This window comes from Acanthopagrus latus, chromosome 4 (assembly GCF_904848185.1).
Source record: "Acanthopagrus latus isolate v.2019 chromosome 4, fAcaLat1.1, whole genome shotgun sequence".
Classification (NCBI taxonomy): Eukaryota; Metazoa; Chordata; class Actinopteri; order Spariformes; family Sparidae; genus Acanthopagrus; species Acanthopagrus latus.
In genome coordinates, this window is record NC_051042.1 from 7,773,516 (window position 1) to 7,793,356 (window position 19,841).

The 19,841-nt window shown below is 41.5% G+C and overlaps 1 protein-coding gene across 4 annotated transcripts in view; it reads right to left on the minus strand.

The window, feature by feature from the left end:
* tpcn2 (two pore segment channel 2) overlaps positions 1 to 19,841 on the minus strand; it is a 75,460-nt gene that overhangs the window by 37,250 nt on the left and 18,369 nt on the right. For 3 of the 4 annotated variants that reach the window (XM_037096688.1, XM_037096687.1, XM_037096691.1), the window contains 10 exons: positions 16,952 to 17,058; positions 13,089 to 13,161; positions 6,373 to 6,472; positions 6,208 to 6,273; positions 6,024 to 6,088; positions 4,394 to 4,485; positions 2,513 to 2,594; positions 1,587 to 1,676; positions 1,371 to 1,490; positions 1,185 to 1,244 (listed from right to left, as the gene is read on the minus strand). In XM_037096688.1, the coding sequence (XP_036952583.1) occupies positions 1,185 to 1,244; positions 1,371 to 1,490; positions 1,587 to 1,676; positions 2,513 to 2,594; positions 4,394 to 4,485; positions 6,024 to 6,088; positions 6,208 to 6,273; positions 6,373 to 6,472; positions 13,089 to 13,161; positions 16,952 to 17,058 (855 nt within the window). The remainder of the gene's footprint in view (positions 1 to 1,184; positions 1,245 to 1,370; positions 1,491 to 1,586; positions 1,677 to 2,512; positions 2,595 to 4,393; positions 4,486 to 6,023; positions 6,089 to 6,207; positions 6,274 to 6,372; positions 6,473 to 13,088; positions 13,162 to 16,951; positions 17,059 to 19,841) is intronic. The other variant, XM_037096690.1, reaches the window with a different exon arrangement.

Here is a 19,841-nt window from a genome sequence, read left to right on the forward strand (position 1 = left end):
GGTGCACTCAAATAACCCCCCTAATCTTGCAGGTTTGAAGCTTGTGTTCAATAAACCTTGTGTACTGTGACAACCTCACTGACTCTGTGTGCTGTATTAGCCTTTTACAGCCAACTTCACTCCTCCTCATACTCTGCAATATGAAATAAGTTGTAGACACATCCCATGCTGGTGACCACTATCCCATGCTGGTCACCAGCATACCAGCACCAAAACACAAGATATGCTGGTTTTGCTGGTCACCAGCTATGCTGGTCTATGCTGTTTTTCCAGCAGGGCCTCATAATACACAAGATCCCTACAAATATCAATACTATTAAAAATCCACTTCCAATAAAGTGAGAACTGGCAAAACCGGTTGTCATTTTTATGTTGCAGGGGTGTTGTCGGCAGCTGCTAAATGTAACTAATAAAGTAACATGTAATCTAACTTAGTCACTTTTAAAAACAAGTAATCAGTAAAGTAACTAATGTACTAAAGTAGAGTACTAAAGTAGAGTACTCAGTAATCAGATTACTTTTTCAAGGTAACTGTGGCAACACTGTTTGTGAAGCACATGATGTTCACAATTTCAACAGGGTGGAAATTTTTATTTCAACCTAGATGACCTGTTTGCTGGACACAAATGACCTACTGATGGTTTTGTTGGCTAGAGGGTGCCAGGGTCAACCAGCTAGGGAAAGCTAGACAGGAAAAAGCCCAGCCAGGAAGTCTTTTTTTTTTTTTTCTAAAAAAAACATGCAATTAATGTAAATGGTTGTGGAAGCCATTGTGGCTGAATGCTTTAATTATGGGACACTCACCCGAGAGAGGTGGGTTTGTATCCCCAAGTGTTCATACAGTTAATTTGTTATTTCTCTCTAAATTCACGTCATTATTTTCCCCCATTGTTTTTTTTTTTTTTTTTTTTTTTTTTAATTTTGCCGTTGACGCAGTTTGATGAGGTCAACAATAATACTTGGTTAGGCAGAGGGAGAGATGATTTTGGTTTAGATACAGTCTTTCATCATGTTCCATGTGTAACAAGGGATTATTTTTCCCATGTGCACACTTTTATGGTCTTTTTCCCCCATTTCAACATCTGGTCACCCTAGGTAGAGGAGAGGTCAGGCGCTTTATAACAAGGATTAGCAATCATCCCCTGTGAGCCATGAACATTCAAACATTTTATGACTGTGTTCACCTCCATGATGTAGTTGTCTCTCTCTGCTATGGACTTTTCAGAGTTCAACACCAGGATGGTCTAAAACACATAAAAAGGCAGGATTGCCATTTGGTTATCAACTCAGTATTGCGTAATGGTGTACAGTAAGTATATACATACATACATACATATATGAATGCATATGCGTGTGTGTGTGCAACTTACACATATGCACATGACATTGGCCAGTGCCACGGCATTACCCAGTATGGTGAGATAGTAGTGACTGAAGACTACCTGGAGTCTCTGCAGAACTGGAGAGTTGTACTGAGGCAAGGGAGGGTGCTAGGCAGAACACACACAGTTAGAGATATGAAATATATGCGACATGCAATGATAACGGAATATTTGAAGCAGAAGAGCCCATTGGCTAAACTCTACCTCCTTAATGCGATCTTTATCAAGTTCATCAAATATTTTCCTGAACTGTTCTCTATCCATGTAGCCCACATCTGCGTATTGCTGTGCCTCCTGAAGTCATGATGGTAATAAGGAAAAAGTCAAGGTGGAACCAAAACATACATCTTTAAAAATACTCCTTAAGTAACCCACTCAAAGACAGTATCTAAAATAGCTGTCGAGTTACTGTCTACCTATAAATAAGAACTGCACCGGTGAATGATTGAATGAACTACACTGTCATATAACCTGATGAAGTTAATATAGTGAACATGTCAGCAGACATTTGCCTATTTCCACAGACAAGAGACGCAGAGCAGTATTAGCAGGTGTGGCTCAATTGGGGAGTCTCACTACCTGAGCAATGAAGCTGCTCTGTTGTCTGGTGGTATGGCAGCAGATACTTCTGTATCTGTTGTCAGAGGACAGCAGGGTGAACAGACTGTGGTTGCGTGGGTGCTGTCTTTTAGTATTTTTGGGCCCTGTGCAGACATCTCACTTCACCAGTATCAGTGATGCTCTGTAGATGGGCACCAGTGATGTTCTGAGCAGAGCCCTTAACACCTGGGCCCTGAACCCGCCATGCCAATTTGCGATGAGCATATGCATTAGGGATAATAAGATAGTGAAAAAGTCATAAAAAGATAAAAGATTTTAAAAAATACAGATAATCACAAAACCTTGAGCAGTTATATCCAAGGATCTAGTTCAAGAGCATCTGACCACTGTATAGAGCAAATCCTCTAGGTTAATCTAGAATAAAAGAAAGCATAATTGGCATTGTATTTGGTGACTAAGGCAGTTTGAGTGGTTGAGTAAGTATGCGTATGTGTGTGTGTGTGTGTGTGTGTGTGTGTGTGTGTGTGTGTGTGTGTGTGTGTGTGTGTGTGTGTGAGGTTGGCACTGACCGTAGTGATGGCAGCTCTGTAGTAGCTCTTCATCTGGACCCTGGACATCACCCTCAGTACTGAATCAAGAAGCACATGCTCCCTGACAGAGAAATTAATACAACTCTCTTCATCTTCCTCTTATTTAGATTAGTGAAATACTACTTGTGTTGGCTTTCAGCACATTGAACACACTTTTTAAAAATGTTTGAAAACGAAATCTGTGTGAAAATTAGCTTGAGGTGATCCTTTCAAAAATAACAAACAAAGAGGAAAAAAAATCATTCAAAAATTCATTCAAATTCAATGTATTCAAAGTTGTAAAATATCAGTTAAAACCTTTCACTCCACTATAAGTTACTCTTTGGAGGAAAGGATTAAGGATTTTTTAAAAGATTATAGGAGCATTTTATAATGCTGTAACATAATAGTTCAACTCTTCATATTCATCACAACCTCTCATAATGGGCTGATAAAGCTAATCAACACTGACTTTTAGACCTTATTGTTCCTTCAATGAAATGCAAATAATTACACCTAGTAATAAAGACAAGTGCATGTTTTTGAGAGTCAGTTAATTTATCATGTTTGTGTTTGTGTGTCTGTGTGGCAGTACTGGCAGTACTTGTGCTTACAAACCAGCCCTAACCTACATAAAAATATAAACAAGAAATGGGTACATCTAGAGGGAATGACCAATGTCAACTACTAACATGAGAAAACCTGCTAGGCGTCCGGCTATTTGCAAGGCAAGCAACACTTGCACAATTTTTTCCCTTGTTACCCTCACTAGAATGAAATGGGGCAGCCAAGAAATCATAATTACGGGCCTAAACAAACCAGAGTGTCTGGCTAGCAAGCTAATGGGATGAGGTTTGCATTGAGTCAGGGACAGATTCAGAACGAGAGTGAGAGCCACCTGGGTGCCATTCCCCACCTCTTTTAAGCCTTCACAAAAGCGACTCATCACTAGGGCTGGGTACCTAACTTAGGTTCTTTTATGGCACTGATTGAAATGCTTTGGTAGTACTAGAAGTATCAAAATAGGCACTGTCATTTGGTGCCAAATTTTGGTCCCCCGAGGTTAATCACATGATCAAGATCTGATAATGCTGCCGGTGATTGGCTATAACATTACATGTGATTGCGGCAAGCAGGAAAAATATATACGTGCTTACCAGAGACGTTTTGTGGTTATGCCCACAGACGGGGATCATGTGTATCTGTGTTGTCAACAAGTTGTGTGTGTTGTCTAACCGGTTAAAAATGCCACCGAGGTCAAAAGCGTGGCTCCATTTTAGCAAGACTTATGCCAATCGTGCGCGATGCAATATATCCAAAAAAGTCATTGTTGCTAAAGCCGGCAACACGACTAATTTGATGAAGCGCCTGACCATGCATGGAATCAATTCAAGAACAGAAAGTTGCTCTGTGTTTGACTGCAAGAAGAGCGGAACACAGCCATCCTCTTCTCAGCATTTAAGTCCACCTGTGGACGTTACAGAGCCCAAAAAGCCTGTTTCAAAATATCCAGCACCGGACTCCAAATACCAAAGCTGAAAGCTGAAGTAAAACTCAATATTTGTACTGTAATGTGTTATGTCATTTTCTTTTTGTTAAAACTGATCTTATACAATTGGTATCAAAAAAAGTATCGTTCAGAAACCGTTATTGAAGTGAAGGGCTCTGTATTGGTGCCGCTATCTAAAGTTTTTTTATTGATACCCATCCCTAGTTGTCACTCCATGACTGGTTGGGAGGGAAATGCCGCAAGCTGTTTTCACTCATTAACTAGGAGTCAGTTTCCCCACCCTGTGCAGAGGAGATTTGAATCCACTGTAATCTTGAATTTTGAAAATATTACACAATGGGGCTGCTACATCTGTGTGTGTGGTATCTTACTCAGCAGCCTGTTGAGCTGCCTGGCAGGTGAGGACTTGGAAAGCAGCTCTGATCCCCAATCGTCTCCTGATGATGGACGTTTGGACCGACATCTGGACCAGGACATGAACAGAGAGATTCAGACTGTAGACTTTTTTGAACAGTAAAGAATGGTTGATGTGCAGTGTGATGGAGCTATGCATCCGCACAGCAGCATTGTTTGAGAGATTATGATCTGCTAGTAAAACATGAATCAAAGTTTTAGACCTGGATACGGCAGCATCACACAGCCTTATGTTGAATTTTGCCAGTGGCTACTGGACATCTGTAGAAACTGTTGACAGGACACCTCAAACCACCAACGAGGTCAGTTATGAATGTCTCTATTGTTTGATGGAGTTTTTATATCTATTTTAAGCTCTCCATGAGCCACAGCAATCTATTTAAAAATCTCTGACATCATCACAATGTAAAGTCTATAGGTTAACCTGGCACTTCAAAGGACAGAACGTCTCATTTGTCTTAAAACATATACCGATCAGGCATAACATTACCACTGATAGGTGGTTAGGACTAGCTGTCCTCAAAGTTGATGTGTTAGAAGCAGGAAAAATGGGCAAGCGTAAGGATTTGGGCAAGTTTGACAAGGGCCAAATTTTGATGGCTAGACGACTGGGTCAGAGCATCTCCAAAACTGCAGCTCTTGTGGGGTGTTCCCGGTCTGCAGCGGTCAGTATCTATCAAAAGTGGTCCAAGGAAGGAACAGTGGTGAACCAGTGACAGGGACATGTTCAAAGCTCACTGATGCATGTGGGGAGCGACGGCTGGCCCGTATAGTCCGATCCAACAGACAAGCTACTGTTTCTCAAAATGAAGTTAATGCTGCTTCTGATAGAAAGGTGTCAAAATACAAAGTGCATTGCAGTTTGTTGCGTATGGGGCTGCAGACGAGTCAGGGTGCCTATTCCTACCCCTGTCAACCGCTGAAAGCACTATCAATGGGCACGTGAGCATCAGAACTGGATCATGGAGCAATGGAAGAAGGTGGCCTGGTCTGATGAATCATGTTTTCTTTTACGTCATGTGGATGGCCAGGTGTGTGTGTGTCACTTACCTGGGAGACACATGGCACCAGGAAGCATTATGGGAAGAAGGCAAGCAGGCAGATTTGATGCTTTGGGCAATGTTCTGACCTTGGGTCCTGCTATCCATGTGGATGTTACTTTGATATGTACCACCTACCTAAGCATTGTTGCAGACTATGTACACCATTTCATGTAAGCAATATTCCCTGGTGGCTGGTGCCACAAAGCAAAAGCTATGAGGTGTTGACTTGGCCTCCAAATTTCCCAGATCTCTATCCAATCAAGCATCTGTGGGATGTGCTGGACAAACCGTCCGATCCATGGAGGCCCGACCTCGCAACTTACAGGACTTAAAGGATCTGCTGCTAACATCTTGGTGCCAGATACTGCAGCACACCTTCAGGAGTCTAGTGGAGTTCATGCCTCAACGGTCAGGGCTGTTGGGCATCAAAAGGGGGACCAACACACTATTAGGCAGGTGGTCATAATGATCGTTGAATTTCCTCATACCCCTCTCCTCACGAAATGCTCAGGAGCATGTTGTCATTACTGTGCATATGACTCACCAGTAAATATCCCCTGAACTGGTTATAGATGATGGCTGTCAGTAAGTTCATCAGACAGTAGGTTCCTGCCAGGAAGCAAAACAAATTTCCTCTCAAACACTGCAACACATTTATGTGACTTTAATGGCAACTTAATCTATCATCCTATGCTGCAATGACACCGACTAATACTGTCACTGCTTACCAATAACACTGAAGGCAACAAAGAAAATGGAATAGGCTCTGTGTAGGGAGTAGGCCGGGATCATCACTGTGACAGGACAGAAGAAATGTTGAAAAAGATTAACACACTACCACAAACACAATTAACAGTAATTGACAGACTTTTATCATGTGACAGATTGTGTACCATCAGGGTTGTTAGCTGTTGTGAGCAGCACTAACAGAGAGGTGAGTGAATCAGGCATAGTTCTGAAATGTAACCTCCACTCCTCATTCTTCTTTGGATCCTGAACAGAAACAAAGAGTGGGAAGATTACCAGAGAAGAGGAGAGGCAAAGTTGAACTTATACATTTCACACAATGTTCTTAGTATATATTCTTTAAAAAAAATTCTATGGTTATTAGGGCCCGAGAAGGTCTCGACCTGCAGGGTCCCTATTGTTTTTCGAAAGATCACTTTTTCGTCCCAAATGATGGCATTTTGCCTGAACATGCCCCAAAATTTCATTATCTATTGCCGTCCTCAATTTCGACCACTACGTGGTGCCATAATCAAGGAAAGTGTGTTTTGGTTTACAACTCACACATATTTTGTGAGATTAAAGAACCTTATATCCACGCTTTCACTGAGTTAAGATGAATCTTGTGATATAGGCCACGCCCATTTTCGCCTGCCGCTGTTTTTTGCTACTTTGCAAAATGTCGAAAACCAACTTTTTCAAACTCCTTCCAGGCGATTTCACCGATTTGCACGAAACTTGGCACACAGCATTTGTGGACCCTTCTGACAAAAAGTTAGTAAAAGAATTCTGATAGGCCAAACAATACTCAAGTTATTAAATAACAACTTCCTGCAGATGAATGAATGGCCCCTGTAACTCACACACCAAAACTGACCAGCAGGTGGCACTATTTTCCACATGAAAGCGTTTTTGGACCATAAATTCCACATGTGTCACACATTGTTAAACCTTATATCTACTTGTTCCCTCAATTGAGCTGAGTTGTGTGGTGTAGGCCACGCCCACTTTGCCATAACCTACCATTCGCAAAATCACGACAAATGAAAAACCTACTTTTTCAAACTCCTCCTAGACGATTTGACCAATTTGCACCAACATTTACATAAAGCATCTGTGGGCCCTCTTGACAAAGTTATCAAAAGAATTTTGATAGTCAATAAAACGCACAAAACATAAAACTACAAATTCCTGCACATTGTGTTGAAAACAGGCATATCTTTACGAAATACTGTCTGATTATTACGTAAATGCTCATAATCGTGGTCCATGGACTGATGAGACTTTGTGTAAAATTTGGTTCAAATTGGCCAATATCTGGCGATCTGGTCGCAGTCTAATTAGTGTGAATGGAAAGTAAATGGGAAAATCTTCAAATCCTCTTCAAAATTCATCGACTTTCAACCTCTTCTTTTGCTTCATACTTTAAGCTACAGACACCATTCGACATTGTAAAGAGTCAGAAGACCTTGAACTATTGGGAATGTATTCAGGCTTTTTTTTAAAAAAAAAATATAATACATTTTTACGGTCTTGAAATTATCACAGTTTTAGTTTTAAGGATTTTTAGCTCGTCCTCTGATTTAATAATGGGTGTGTGTTGCATGAGCTAGAGTGCATGACATCATCACTAGAGTGTAGAGCAGCTGAAAGAACTGGAGAAAAAATTCTCTTTAGCTTGATTTGGATGCCACATCTTTTACTTCACATAGACACTATATACATAGAAATGTAGGACATCTTACTGGCTTTCAGCTGATGGTCTTATTTCAGATGTAGGACTTACACTTTTGGCTGTAGAAGTCCTAGAGCGACGAGCACTCCAGCAGCTCCCCCATAAGCCGTAATGTTAATTTTGTGCGGCAGTTTACACAATTTTTCGGACTTTAGTGTACATTATTTCATACCAGGAATAGCAGGCCACCTAATTATAAAGGAATGACTTCCTCAGCGGAAGGTGTTGCTTGAACAAGTCCTGAGGGCAGCATTTTATCAATTCTCTTATCGATTCCCAAATAGGCTCAAAACCAAGTAAAGGAAACCTGGTTTATTAAAATAAATCCCAGGTTTATTAATATAAATAAAAATTACTCACTGCTGAGAGTAAACAATATTCAAATAAGTCCTCAATAAACAAATGAACAACAATCAAATGAGTAAAATGAGTCTACAAGTCAAGTGGCTATTGGCTGGAGGCTAAACGAGGTCCTCCTTGCTGCACTGCCGCTGACGTTATCTGCAGACTAACTACCAGAGCCAGCAGCAGCCTGACCTGACTGCCTCTGCTATCATCTACATTACATGGATGGAAAATCTTAATGCAAGGAACATGTAGATATAAGGTTTACCAATGTGTGACACAATATGTGTGAGTTATGGGCCAAAAACACTTTCAAGTAGAAAATAGCGCCACTTGCTGGTCATTTTTGGTATGTAAGTTGCAGGGGCTAGTCTATACCATGCCTATGATTTTCATTTCCATAAGTGTTATGGTGTGGGCACAGGGCCAAATCTAAAATTAAACTGGCACCAGAGCGCCACCTAGTGGCCTATTGATAAGTCCTTTGTCAGATATCGTCAAGACGGGAGTGGCAATGATTATACCAAGTTTCGTGTCAATCCGCCCAACTGATGTGGAAATATAAACTATTTGAATTTAAAGAGCGCCACCTTGTGGTCATCGCCTAAACTCTTGGAGAGATCCTCAGGAACTCGGGTCAAAGTATTATCTTAAGTTTCATGTCATTTGGACGCACCATTGTGGAGATATCCAACACTTCCTGTTCGGACGGAAATCTGCAGGAATTTGTAATTTAATAACTTGAGTATTGTTTGGCCTATCAAAATTCTTTTAATAACTTCTTGTCAGGAGGGTCCACAGATGCTGTATGCCAAGTTTTGTGCAAATCGGTTAAATTACCTGGGACGAGTTCGAAAAAGTAGGTTTTGCATTTGTCTCAATTTTGCGAACTGAAACTTAGCTCGAAAGTGGGCGTGGCCTACATCAAACAATTCAGCTGAATTGAGCGAACATGTAGATGTAAGGTTTAATAATGTGTGACACAATGTGTGTGCCTTATGGGTCAAAAATGCTTTCACTTGGAAAATAGCGCCACCTGCTGGTCATTTTTGGTAGGTAAGTTGCAGGGGCTATTCTATACCACGTCTATGAATTTCATTCCCATAAGTGTTATGGTGTGGGCACAGGGCCAAATCTAAAATTAAACTGGCACCAGAGCGCCACCTAGTGGCCGATTGATAAGTCCTTTGTCAGATATCTTCAAGGGGGCAGTGGCAATGACTATACCAAGTTTCGTGTCAATCCGCCCAAGCGATGTGGAGATATAAACTATATGAATTTAAAGAGCGCCACCTTGTGGTCATCGCCTAGACTTTTGGACACATGCTCATTAAGTCATGTCAAAGTATAATCTTAAGTTCCATGTCATTTGGCCACACCGTTGTGGAGATATCCAACACTTCCTGTTTGGCAGGAAATCTGCAGGAAGTTGTTATTTAATAACGTGAGTATTGTTTGGCCTATCAAAATTCTTTTAACAACTTTTTGTCAGGAGGGTCCACAGATGCTGTGTGCCAAGTTTCGTGCGAATCGGTGAAATCGCCTGGGAGGAGTTCGAAAAAGTAGGTTTTTGACATTTTGCGACGTAGCGAAAAAAAACGGAGGCGGAAATGGGCCTATACCACGAGACTCAGCCCACTTCACTGAACGCGTGGATATAAGGTTTTTGAATGTGCGACAAAGTATATGGGAGTTATTAGCCAAAACGCGCTGTGCTTAATAACAGCGCCACCTAGTGGTGGAAATTCAGGACGACAATAGATTATAACATTTTTCGCCGGGTGGGACTTATATTCCAAGTTTGGTGAGTTTTGGGGTATGTTCAGGTAGTCAAAAATGCAATCATTTCGTCCGAAGAAAAAAAAAAAGAAAAAAAAAAGAAATTAAAGCTGCGAGCAGCGTTGGTCGGGTCCTCGCAGTCCACGCACCTCGGTGCATGCTGCCGTCAGGGCTTCCGCACGCAACGCCTCGAAGAAGGTGTTTCTGTATAATTTGGTGGCCTGCTCCCGCTGGTATGAAGTAATGTACGCTGAAGTCAAAAATAGTGCGTGTACTGCTGCATGATTCCCCAGACAAAGACTGAGTTGATGGTCCGCTTCTGGAGCTGGCTGACGAAAATGTCCACATGAGGCATAATGCAAAGAAATAGTTTCGGGAAGAAGCTGAAAGTATCAGCGTCCAGTAGCTGAAGAGAAATTTTTCTCCAGTTCTTCCAGCTGCTCTACACTGTAGCGATGATGTCAGGCACTCTAGCTCACGCAATACACACCCATTATAAAATCACAAGATAGCCTAAAAAATCCTTGAAACTAAAACTGTGATGATTTGAAAACCGTTAAAGATTGTTAGAAACTGAATACATGCCCAATAGTTCAAGGTCTTCTGACTCTTTAAAATGTGAAATAGTATCTGTAGCTCAAAGCAAGAAGCACGACAAGAGGTTGAAAGGCGATGAGTTTTGAAGAGGATTTTAAGATTTTCCCATTTACTTTCCATTCAAACTAATTAGACTGCGACCAGATCGCCACCTATTGGCCGATCTGCACCAAATTTTACACAAAGCCTCATCAGTCCATTGCACACAATTTTCAACATTTAAATGATAATCAGAAAGTATTTTGTTAAGATGTACATGATTGTCTGCTTTCTAGACAATTTGCAGGAATTTGTTGTTTTATATTTTGGCTGTTTTATGGACTGTCAAAATTCTTTTAATAACTTTTTGTCGGGAGGGTCCATAGATGCTTCACGCAAAATGTAATGCAAATTGGTCAAATGGCCTAGGAGGAGTTTGAAAAAGTAGGTTTTGCATTTGTCGCAATTTTGCGAACTGAAAGTTAGTGCGAAAGTGGGCGTGGCCTACACCAAATAATTCAGCTGGATGCAGGGAACATGGAGATATAAGGTTTATCAATGTGTGACACATTATGTGTGACACATTATGTGTGAGTTATGGGCCACAAACTCTTCAAGTGGAAAATAGCGCCACCTGCTGGTCATTTTTGGTGTGTAAGTTGCAGGGGCCAGTCTATACCACCTCTATGAATTTCACTCCCATAAGTGTTATGGTGTGGTCACAAGGCCAAAAATAAAATTAAACTGGCACCAGAGCGCCACCTAGTGGCCGATTGATAAGTCCTTTCTCAGATATACTCAAGAGGGCAGTGGCAATGACTATACCAAGTTTGGTGTCAATCCGCCCAACCGCTGTGGAGATATAAACTATTAGAGTTTAAAGAGCGCCACCTTGTGGTCATCGCCTAAACTTTTGGACACATCCTCAGGGACTCGTGTCAAAGTACTATCTCAAGTTTCATGTCATTTGGACACACCATTGTGGAGATATCCAACACTTCCTGTTTGGCAGGAAATCCGCAGGAAGTTGTTATTTAATAACGTGAGTATTGTTTGGCCTTTCATCATTCATCATTTTTGGTGTGTAAGTGGCCGATTGATAGGTGCTTTGTCAGATATCCTCAAGAGGGTAGTGGCAATGACTATACCAAGTTTCGTGTCAATCTGCCCAACCGATGTGGAGATATAAACTATTTGAATTTAAAGAGCGCCACCTTGTGGTCATCGCCTAGAGTTTTGGATCCATGCTCAATATGTCATGCCAAAGTAGAATCTTAAGTTTCATGTCATTTGGACACACCGTTGTGGAGATATCCAACACTTCCTGTTTGGCAGGAAATCTGTAGGAAGTTGTTATGTAATAACTTGCGTATTGTTTGGCCTATCAAAATTCTTTTAATAACTTTTTGTCAGGAGGGTCCACAGATGCTGTGTGCCAAGTCTCGTGCAAATCGGTGAAATCGCCTGGGACGAGTTCGAAAAAGTAGGTTTTCGACATTTTGCGACGTAGCGAAAAAAAACGGTAGGCGGAAATGGGCGTGGCCTATACCACGAGACTCAGCCCACTTCACTGAACGCGGGGATATAAGGTTTTTGAATGTGCGACAAAGTATATGGGACTTATTAGCCAAAACGCGCTGTGCTTAATAACAGCGCCACCTAGTGGTGGAAATTCAGGACGACAATAGATTATAAAATTTTTCGCCAGGTGTGACTTACATTCCAAGTTTGGTGAGTTTTGGGGTATGTTCAGGCAGTCAAAAATGCGATCATTTCGTCCGAAGAAAAAAATAAAGAATTCCTTCAAATACAATAGGGTCCTCGCAGGGGTTCCCTGCTCGGGCCCTAATAAAGAATCCCTTCAGATACAATAGGGTTCTCGCAGGGATTCCCTGCTCGGGCCCTAATAAAGAATCGCTTCAAAAACAATAGGGTCCTTGCAGGTTCCCTGCTCGGCCCCTAATAAAATCAAACAAAGAATCCTTTGAAAAACAATAGGGTCCTTTCAGGTTCCCTGCTCGGGCCCTAATAAACATTAGCTACTTCATTTCTACTTCATTGTGAAACCTTATGCTGTGACAGCGCAGTTTGTGACTTGTTTATCGTGTCATTTTTCAATCTGTCTTTATTCTTGAAAAGGTCCCTTCCGTCCCGTTGTGAACGTGATATCTCAGAAATACCTTTAAATTTGGCGCAAATGTCCACTTGGGACTCAAGGCTGAACTGATCAGAATTTTGAGGTCAAAAGTCACTTTTACCCCACAAAAACATATCGTTACAAGTCCACAGACATGTAAACACATAATTTCACACACACACACACACACACACACACACACACACACACACACACACACACACACACACACACACACACACACGTCCGCACAAGTGTCAGCAGTACAGTACAGTATTTAACAGGGTACGACCACATAAACCTGACCTTACCTCTGTTTTAGCAAACAGCAGCATGCCAATCATTGTGAAGAGACAGAGGTGAAGGGCCAGCAGCAGGATGACACTGCAGAGACAGAAGAACGCACAGTCTGAAGCTAGGGGTGGAAAATTCTGGGGAGTCAGGAATAGATTTGAATCTTTCTCTATTTCCTCAAGAGACACTCTATAAAAAAGTGTCTCTTGAATAAATTAGAAAACGTGACAGGCGTCAGGACAGTGAAAGCTCCTGGTACAAATTCTAGTACTAAAAATGTGTAAATATATAGATCTTATAATCATTTTGATATAATGAAATTAAAACCCTGCTGCAAAATCTGCCACTAGATACAACATTGCTTTTAGGTTGGGGGTTTAAAGGGGAAAACTGTGGAAAGGGGAGGTGGACTCAAACGCAGTTACACAAGGGAGGCAAGGATAAAGGGGAACAAAAAACAAACTTTATTTTAAAGCTGAGTCCAAAAAACAAAAGCAGACAAAACAGGGGCAAGAGGAAACGTAGCCACCAAAAACAGCAAGGCAAAGTAGCAACTAAAAGAAAGCAAGACAAAGTACAAACCAAATAGCAAAGTTCAAATCAAAATGCAAAGTGCAAAAAAATCCAAAACATACCAGTCAGGAAGAGCATGCACAGGAGCATGAACAACCAAAGACAGAATACAAACAATGGCCGGACGAGGAGTGAAGGGAAATGCACAGACTAAGTACACAGACACTGATTACAAGACAAGGAACACATGAGGAGAGAGAGGAGGAAGGAAGCCAAGTGTGATAACGAAGGGGAGGAGCACAGAGGAGCAGACCAGGAGGGAACAAGGCTGACAGACAGAGGGAGCCAGAGGGGAGAACAAGGAGATACTTAAAGGACAAGAGACACAAGAGAGCATGGAAATTCAATAAGGGAAATAAACAGGGAAACTTAAAGGACACATGAGGGCATGGAAAAATAAAACATAACACAGGACATGATACAAATCAAATACAAGAAACCAAAAACCAGATACCAGAACACAACACAAACAGGAATCATGACAATTGCTATCTAATGAGTTTTGGTAGTAAGTTAACACAAGGACATAAGAAAATGCCAGTATCACATGTGTATTTGATAGTAACCAGTAAAATAATTTACTTATGATCATTTATTATATTAAATGTGCTCCGCCATTATATCATTCTGAGCTATGGATGAGAAAATGTTTGTTTGTGCGTGTGTGTGTGGGGGGGGGGAGACACTTCAGGTGACAGTTATCCGTATAATTGTCACCCGAAGTGTCTTCCTTATGTCCAGTGTACTCCGTCACTTGCTATGGTAACATACTTTAAGGCCACTGTCATTTGCAGTGTCCACTCGCCAAAGTAGCTCTCTGAAGACATTATTTTCCACTCATTTCAGCTAGTTTCAGAGCTTATTTTTTTGGGTATAACATGACTGAAACAGGTACGTGTGTCAAGCGAGTCAAGAGGAACAGATGGATGTTATTAAAGGGATGGTTTGTGTTTTTTGAATTGGGGTAATATGAAGTGCACATCTGTAGTTGATCTGTTACCTACTCTAATTACCGATCAGTGCAGCCTCAGTTTGGAGGAGAGAGCCGCTCCAGCGCAAATGCTCAGCTTTGTACTGCAGTGAACGTGGGTCCAGAGAAAAAGTAAAATTTTAGCACCTAAAACAAGGCTCACCTAAAAAAATCTGTAACAGTTCAAGTGCACGTTGTATAGAGAAAATTCACGCTGCTTTACATTGCCGTCAGACCGCCCTTTCTTTTGGCACTACATTTTCTCAACCGTAGAACCTTGGTATCCCTACGCATTAGCGCAACTGCGCAAGGATATGGAGGTTCTACGTTTGAGAAAATGTAGTGCCAAAAGAAAGGGCGGTCTGATGGCGATGTAAAGCAGTGTGAATTTTCTATATACAACATACTATTGAACTGTTATAGATATTTTTAGGTCAGCCTTGTTTCAGGAGCTTAAATTTTGCTTTTTCTCAGGACCCCGTTCACTGCAGTACAAAGCTGAGCATCTGCGCTGGAGCAGCGGCTCTCTACTTCTCCAAACTGAGGCTGCGTTTATCAGTGATTACAGTAATGAGCAGATGGTCTATAGGTATGTAATTCATATGGCCCCACTTCAAAAAACACAAACTAGCCCGTCAATATAACAGAAATAATAACTTATTTAATATTTCTCTGTGGCCCGGTACCGTTCCGTGGCCCGGTGGTTGGGGACCACTCTTGTAAAGAATGAGTTTCATGTCCCAAGGGTCCAACTGTCTGTCACCTGACATTGTCTATTTATCCAAGTGAAAAACAGATATATTTATAAAATATTCACATTCACAATAGTTCCTTGTGATGTCCCGTTCCCGACGTTCTCTGTGTTAGCTTGTGTGTGTCTTGGTCTATCTCCATCCATGTTCACCCTTTTTTGATTTGGAAAGAGTACTGGTTGATAGGCCCTCATTGAGGGAGTTTCCGGGCACCGCAGGACTAGTAGCAGAGGCTAAGTGTCTGAAGGGTCTGTGCCCTGGAGCCACTGTTGCCAACTCCTCAGTAAGCAAGGTTGTTATTGGCTGTCCTAAAAGTTGCTAGAAGTCGCTAAATGACGCCATTGACTAATTTGCATAACTGGCAATGTGCATTTAATTGTAATGTGCAGTAGGAGAGAGGAATAACGTCGTAGGAGGCACAAAAAGTGAATGAAAAACAAATGTATTATGTTTACAACTACAAATAAACTTATTGGTGCAGTGATTTATTCTAGACAAAAACATTTTTCCATATACTGTATAGCAGATCAGCTAGCAGCGGCTTTGTCAATGTGCAATTTCGCAGTCTGGATGTGGAGGGGTGAAAAAGAGTCGCCAAGTTGCCAACACTCCCCGGTGCCAAGCTTGCCCACAGTTCCAGCTCCGTTGTTGGCAGCCCGGTCGACATCTGCTGGTGGATCTCAGTAGGCGGCCTGGTCGACAGCTGCTAGTGGTTTTCAATTGGTGGCTCGGTCGACATCTACCAGAGGTTGTCAGTTGGTGGCCCAGTCGATGTCTGCCAGTGGTTCTCAGTCGGCAGCCTGGTCTACATCTGCCAGTGGTTCTCAGTAGACAGCCTGGTCGACACCTGCCAATGGTTCTCAGTTGGTGTCCCGGTCGACACCTTCCGGTGGGCCCCCCGTCGGTTCCCAAGGCTGACATCTACCACCAGCCTTTGCCACCGGCCTCCAGGGGTCTCAGCAAAAAGCCCCCACCTATGGGCTCAAGAGCATCTCAGGCTTCACCCTGCTGCCAGCTCCCAGTGGGTCCCAGCCTACGCCTTCACTGCCGGTCTCCACAGGGTTTCTGTTGTAGCCAACAGTAATATTCCATCTTTTCCAAAAAGCTGCCATTTGGCCGCAACTGGGGTAGGCGTAAACGTGATGTGACATGAAGCATGAAGTTGAGTGGGAACAGTGGTCAAATTTGTCAGGTTTTAAAACTCCCAACTGTGGGTCGCACAACAGTGCACATCATCGACACCTCCATCCATCTCACGCAATTGCCAGCACATCGATGGCTCGGATTTACATAGCAATGGAGGTGGGAAAAAGCGTACCCTCTGAGGTGTCAAATTGGCAGACCAAAACAGACCCCCAATTTACCGCCTTCTGTCTAAATCTGTGGACCTAGCCACAAAAAAGACAGGCAAACTGGTGGCTTGCTGCCCAATATAAAAACAGATTTTACCCTACATTTTAGTATACGCCACGATCCTTTAATTGTTACTTATGACCACATTGTTCAAATAATTTCCCAAATCAAAATTACCTGGTGTAAATCAACAGATTTTTCATAGTCCTGCCAGTGTAAAGGGATCAGATACCTTGCAATCTCTGGCAGAGTCCTCTTAATGCACTTCAGAGTCTTTTTCATCAGGGAAGAGTTTTGCAGGAGGAAGAACGGCCGGAGCAGTCGTCTTATTCTCAGTTTCTATTGAATAAAGAAAAGATAAGATCACTTTTTTGAATGTAAGGGGCAGACAGACCTTAGTGAGTTGAACCTTGGAGTGCAAACTCGTAAGAATGGTAAATCTTGTTGCCATAATTTGCAATTGGGGTGACAGTGATGACCATTTAACAGAACTGTGAATAATCTCTACAAAAGGTTTGCTTATCTATCTTTGTCAGAGCAGAATAAAAATATGTTGTTGCAAACTTTCAAGTCAACGTTATATTATCAATTAACAATAAACTGAGATTGCTAACAGTAATATACAATGTACTACTAAAATACTGGATGGAGAACAGGCTCTCGAACATTTCACCAACTTTTTAGTTACACTCAGGGTTCAATATAGATCAGCAGCGCCTGGTTCAGCTCAAGATCATCAATGATGTTCAAGGCAGGGAACAAAGCCTGGGCTTTAGCAATGCATACTGGTGATTAAGCACACTGTTTAACTTTTGGAAAACTCAGAAATAAATGAATATCATCACTGAGAAAACAATTGTAAGAATGGCGAAGTGGCTGCCCACAGCTCTGTCTTTGTCAGCGAAAAAACTCAGAAACTTGATATTTACCCCTCAGTACAGAGCCGAGCAGTTGCCAAACAACTTGCATGTGCCAGGTGAACTGTTGTTTTGCAAAGAAGCAGACCTGAGAACTCATAATTAAAGAGCCATAGCCCTCTTAGCTGATTCTGCCTAGGCTGGGAGCTCAGAGGACAGGGGGAGGGTTGGTGTTTTCACTGCTAGCTGGTTAGTATTATAACTTGACATAATGTCACGAGTTCAATTTCTCATTTTGTTGGCCATCTTTGCCATTTTTTAAAATATATACAACTTAATTTTTCAGAACTATTTTGGTATGCAAACACATTCTGGATCTGCCTGAGAGCTGGCCATGTTTTTATTCAATGAAACCCAAATGAAACCCATAAAAACACAAAATGTACTACTGTATGATGAAGTAATAATGTTTTTGATGCACTTTAATGTACTGTACAGTATTGAGGAAATGTGTAATGTGTTTGTCAACTCAGTAAATTTAGGGTAATTTCTATTTAATTTGTGTACATTTTAGTCATTTACATTAAAAACACACTGTTCTTGGTAGTATAATAAGAGTATAAGGTGAAAAAAATAGGATTCCCAAAAATTAAAACGGGAAATTTGGGAAAAAATAAAATGGACTTTATTGGGCCCTATGATTGTAATTAATTGTGGAACTGGTTGACTGTAGGAAATGCTCCTTCTGTGTTTTTACCATTGTCTAAAGGGGTTCCGCAAGGTTCAACACTGGGTCCTGTCCTATTAACAATCAGTATTAACAATATCATATCCTCTTTAGACAATGGTAATGCCCATATTTATGTTGATGATATTGTCCTGTTCTGCTGTGCTAAAACTGCCATTATAATTCTCCAGCAAGTTTTTCACAAACTGTAAGATTCTCTTTTTAACCTGAAATTAGTCCTTAATGCAAACAAAAACAAATGCATTATAGTCTTAAGAGCTAGAGATACTGTAGACACTGGTTTGCATTGTTACCACTCTAACAGGACACAGTATGGAATGGGTTTCTGAATACTACTGAAACTAAAACTCACATTTAAATTTTATATTAACCTACTTAATAACTAGCAAGCTAAGACAAGAAATTGTTTAATCATACAGACACAGAACTACTTTCCTCATGTTCTGTAGGAAACTGTTCATTGAAGCTGTCTTTTTATCTGTCCTGGATTATGGTGATGTTATCTATAGACATGCCTCAGTCTCCACTCTTACTCCACTAGACTCAATTTATCACTCCTCCATCAGATTCCTTACTAGTGACAGTAGCCTCATTCACACCGCCAGTTGCAATTCTCCGCACCCTCCTCTGTGAGAAAGTTTCAGATGCGGAGAGGGGTGAAATTTCGCTCCTGCACTGATCCACCTCTGGAGGTAGTATCAGGGCTGCATTATTGGTGAACTGCCTCTGTGCGAATGGATAAGTCAGAGGCGCGGAGCGGGGACATGCCGTTCTGACTAGTCTGATAACTGCACAGGCCCTTTACTCAACTTAATACAGAGAAATGTCACACAAAGTAACGTTACAGGACCAAACAAAAGTAACATAGTAACTGTAACGGTCTTTGGCAACCTACATCAGGAAAATATACCACAGATATATGTGGAGAAGCGTCTGTCCCCCTGTCATCCTCCCCCCTGTTCTCCCGCCTGTCCTAGTGACTCTTCATCACATTTCTGCCCGAAAAACAGCGTCTGTCATCGGCAAAAAACTTTAACTCACTGAGTATTTGTGATGAAAATAAATAACCGCGACTGTCAGCCCTCCTCACCGAGACTTCAGGGAACTTTCCCCCAGAAAACGGCCTCCATCCCTGTGAGTTAGGGAGTCAGACAGTGTCCAGTTTACTGATGGTGATTATGTAACTTAGCGCGAAAAATGTAACTTCATCATTTTCCAGGATATTTGGTAAGTCAGGATCTCAGTCACTACGCATTACAACAGCATCCATATGATTATAAACTGTCCGCAGGTTTAGCTTGAATGAATGAGTGAATAAATCAATAATATATTTGAAATCCAAATTCCTAATTTCTTAATTCAATTAATTCATTAATTTGAAGTTGTAGGTCAAAATTTCTAAAGAGTTAGGACCCTGGTTAAAATTCATCTCTGTTGTTGTTGGGTGATGTGAAATGCACACTGGGATGGATGCAGGATGTAAGACTGTTGACATGTTAGTCAAGCTAGAACGGGCT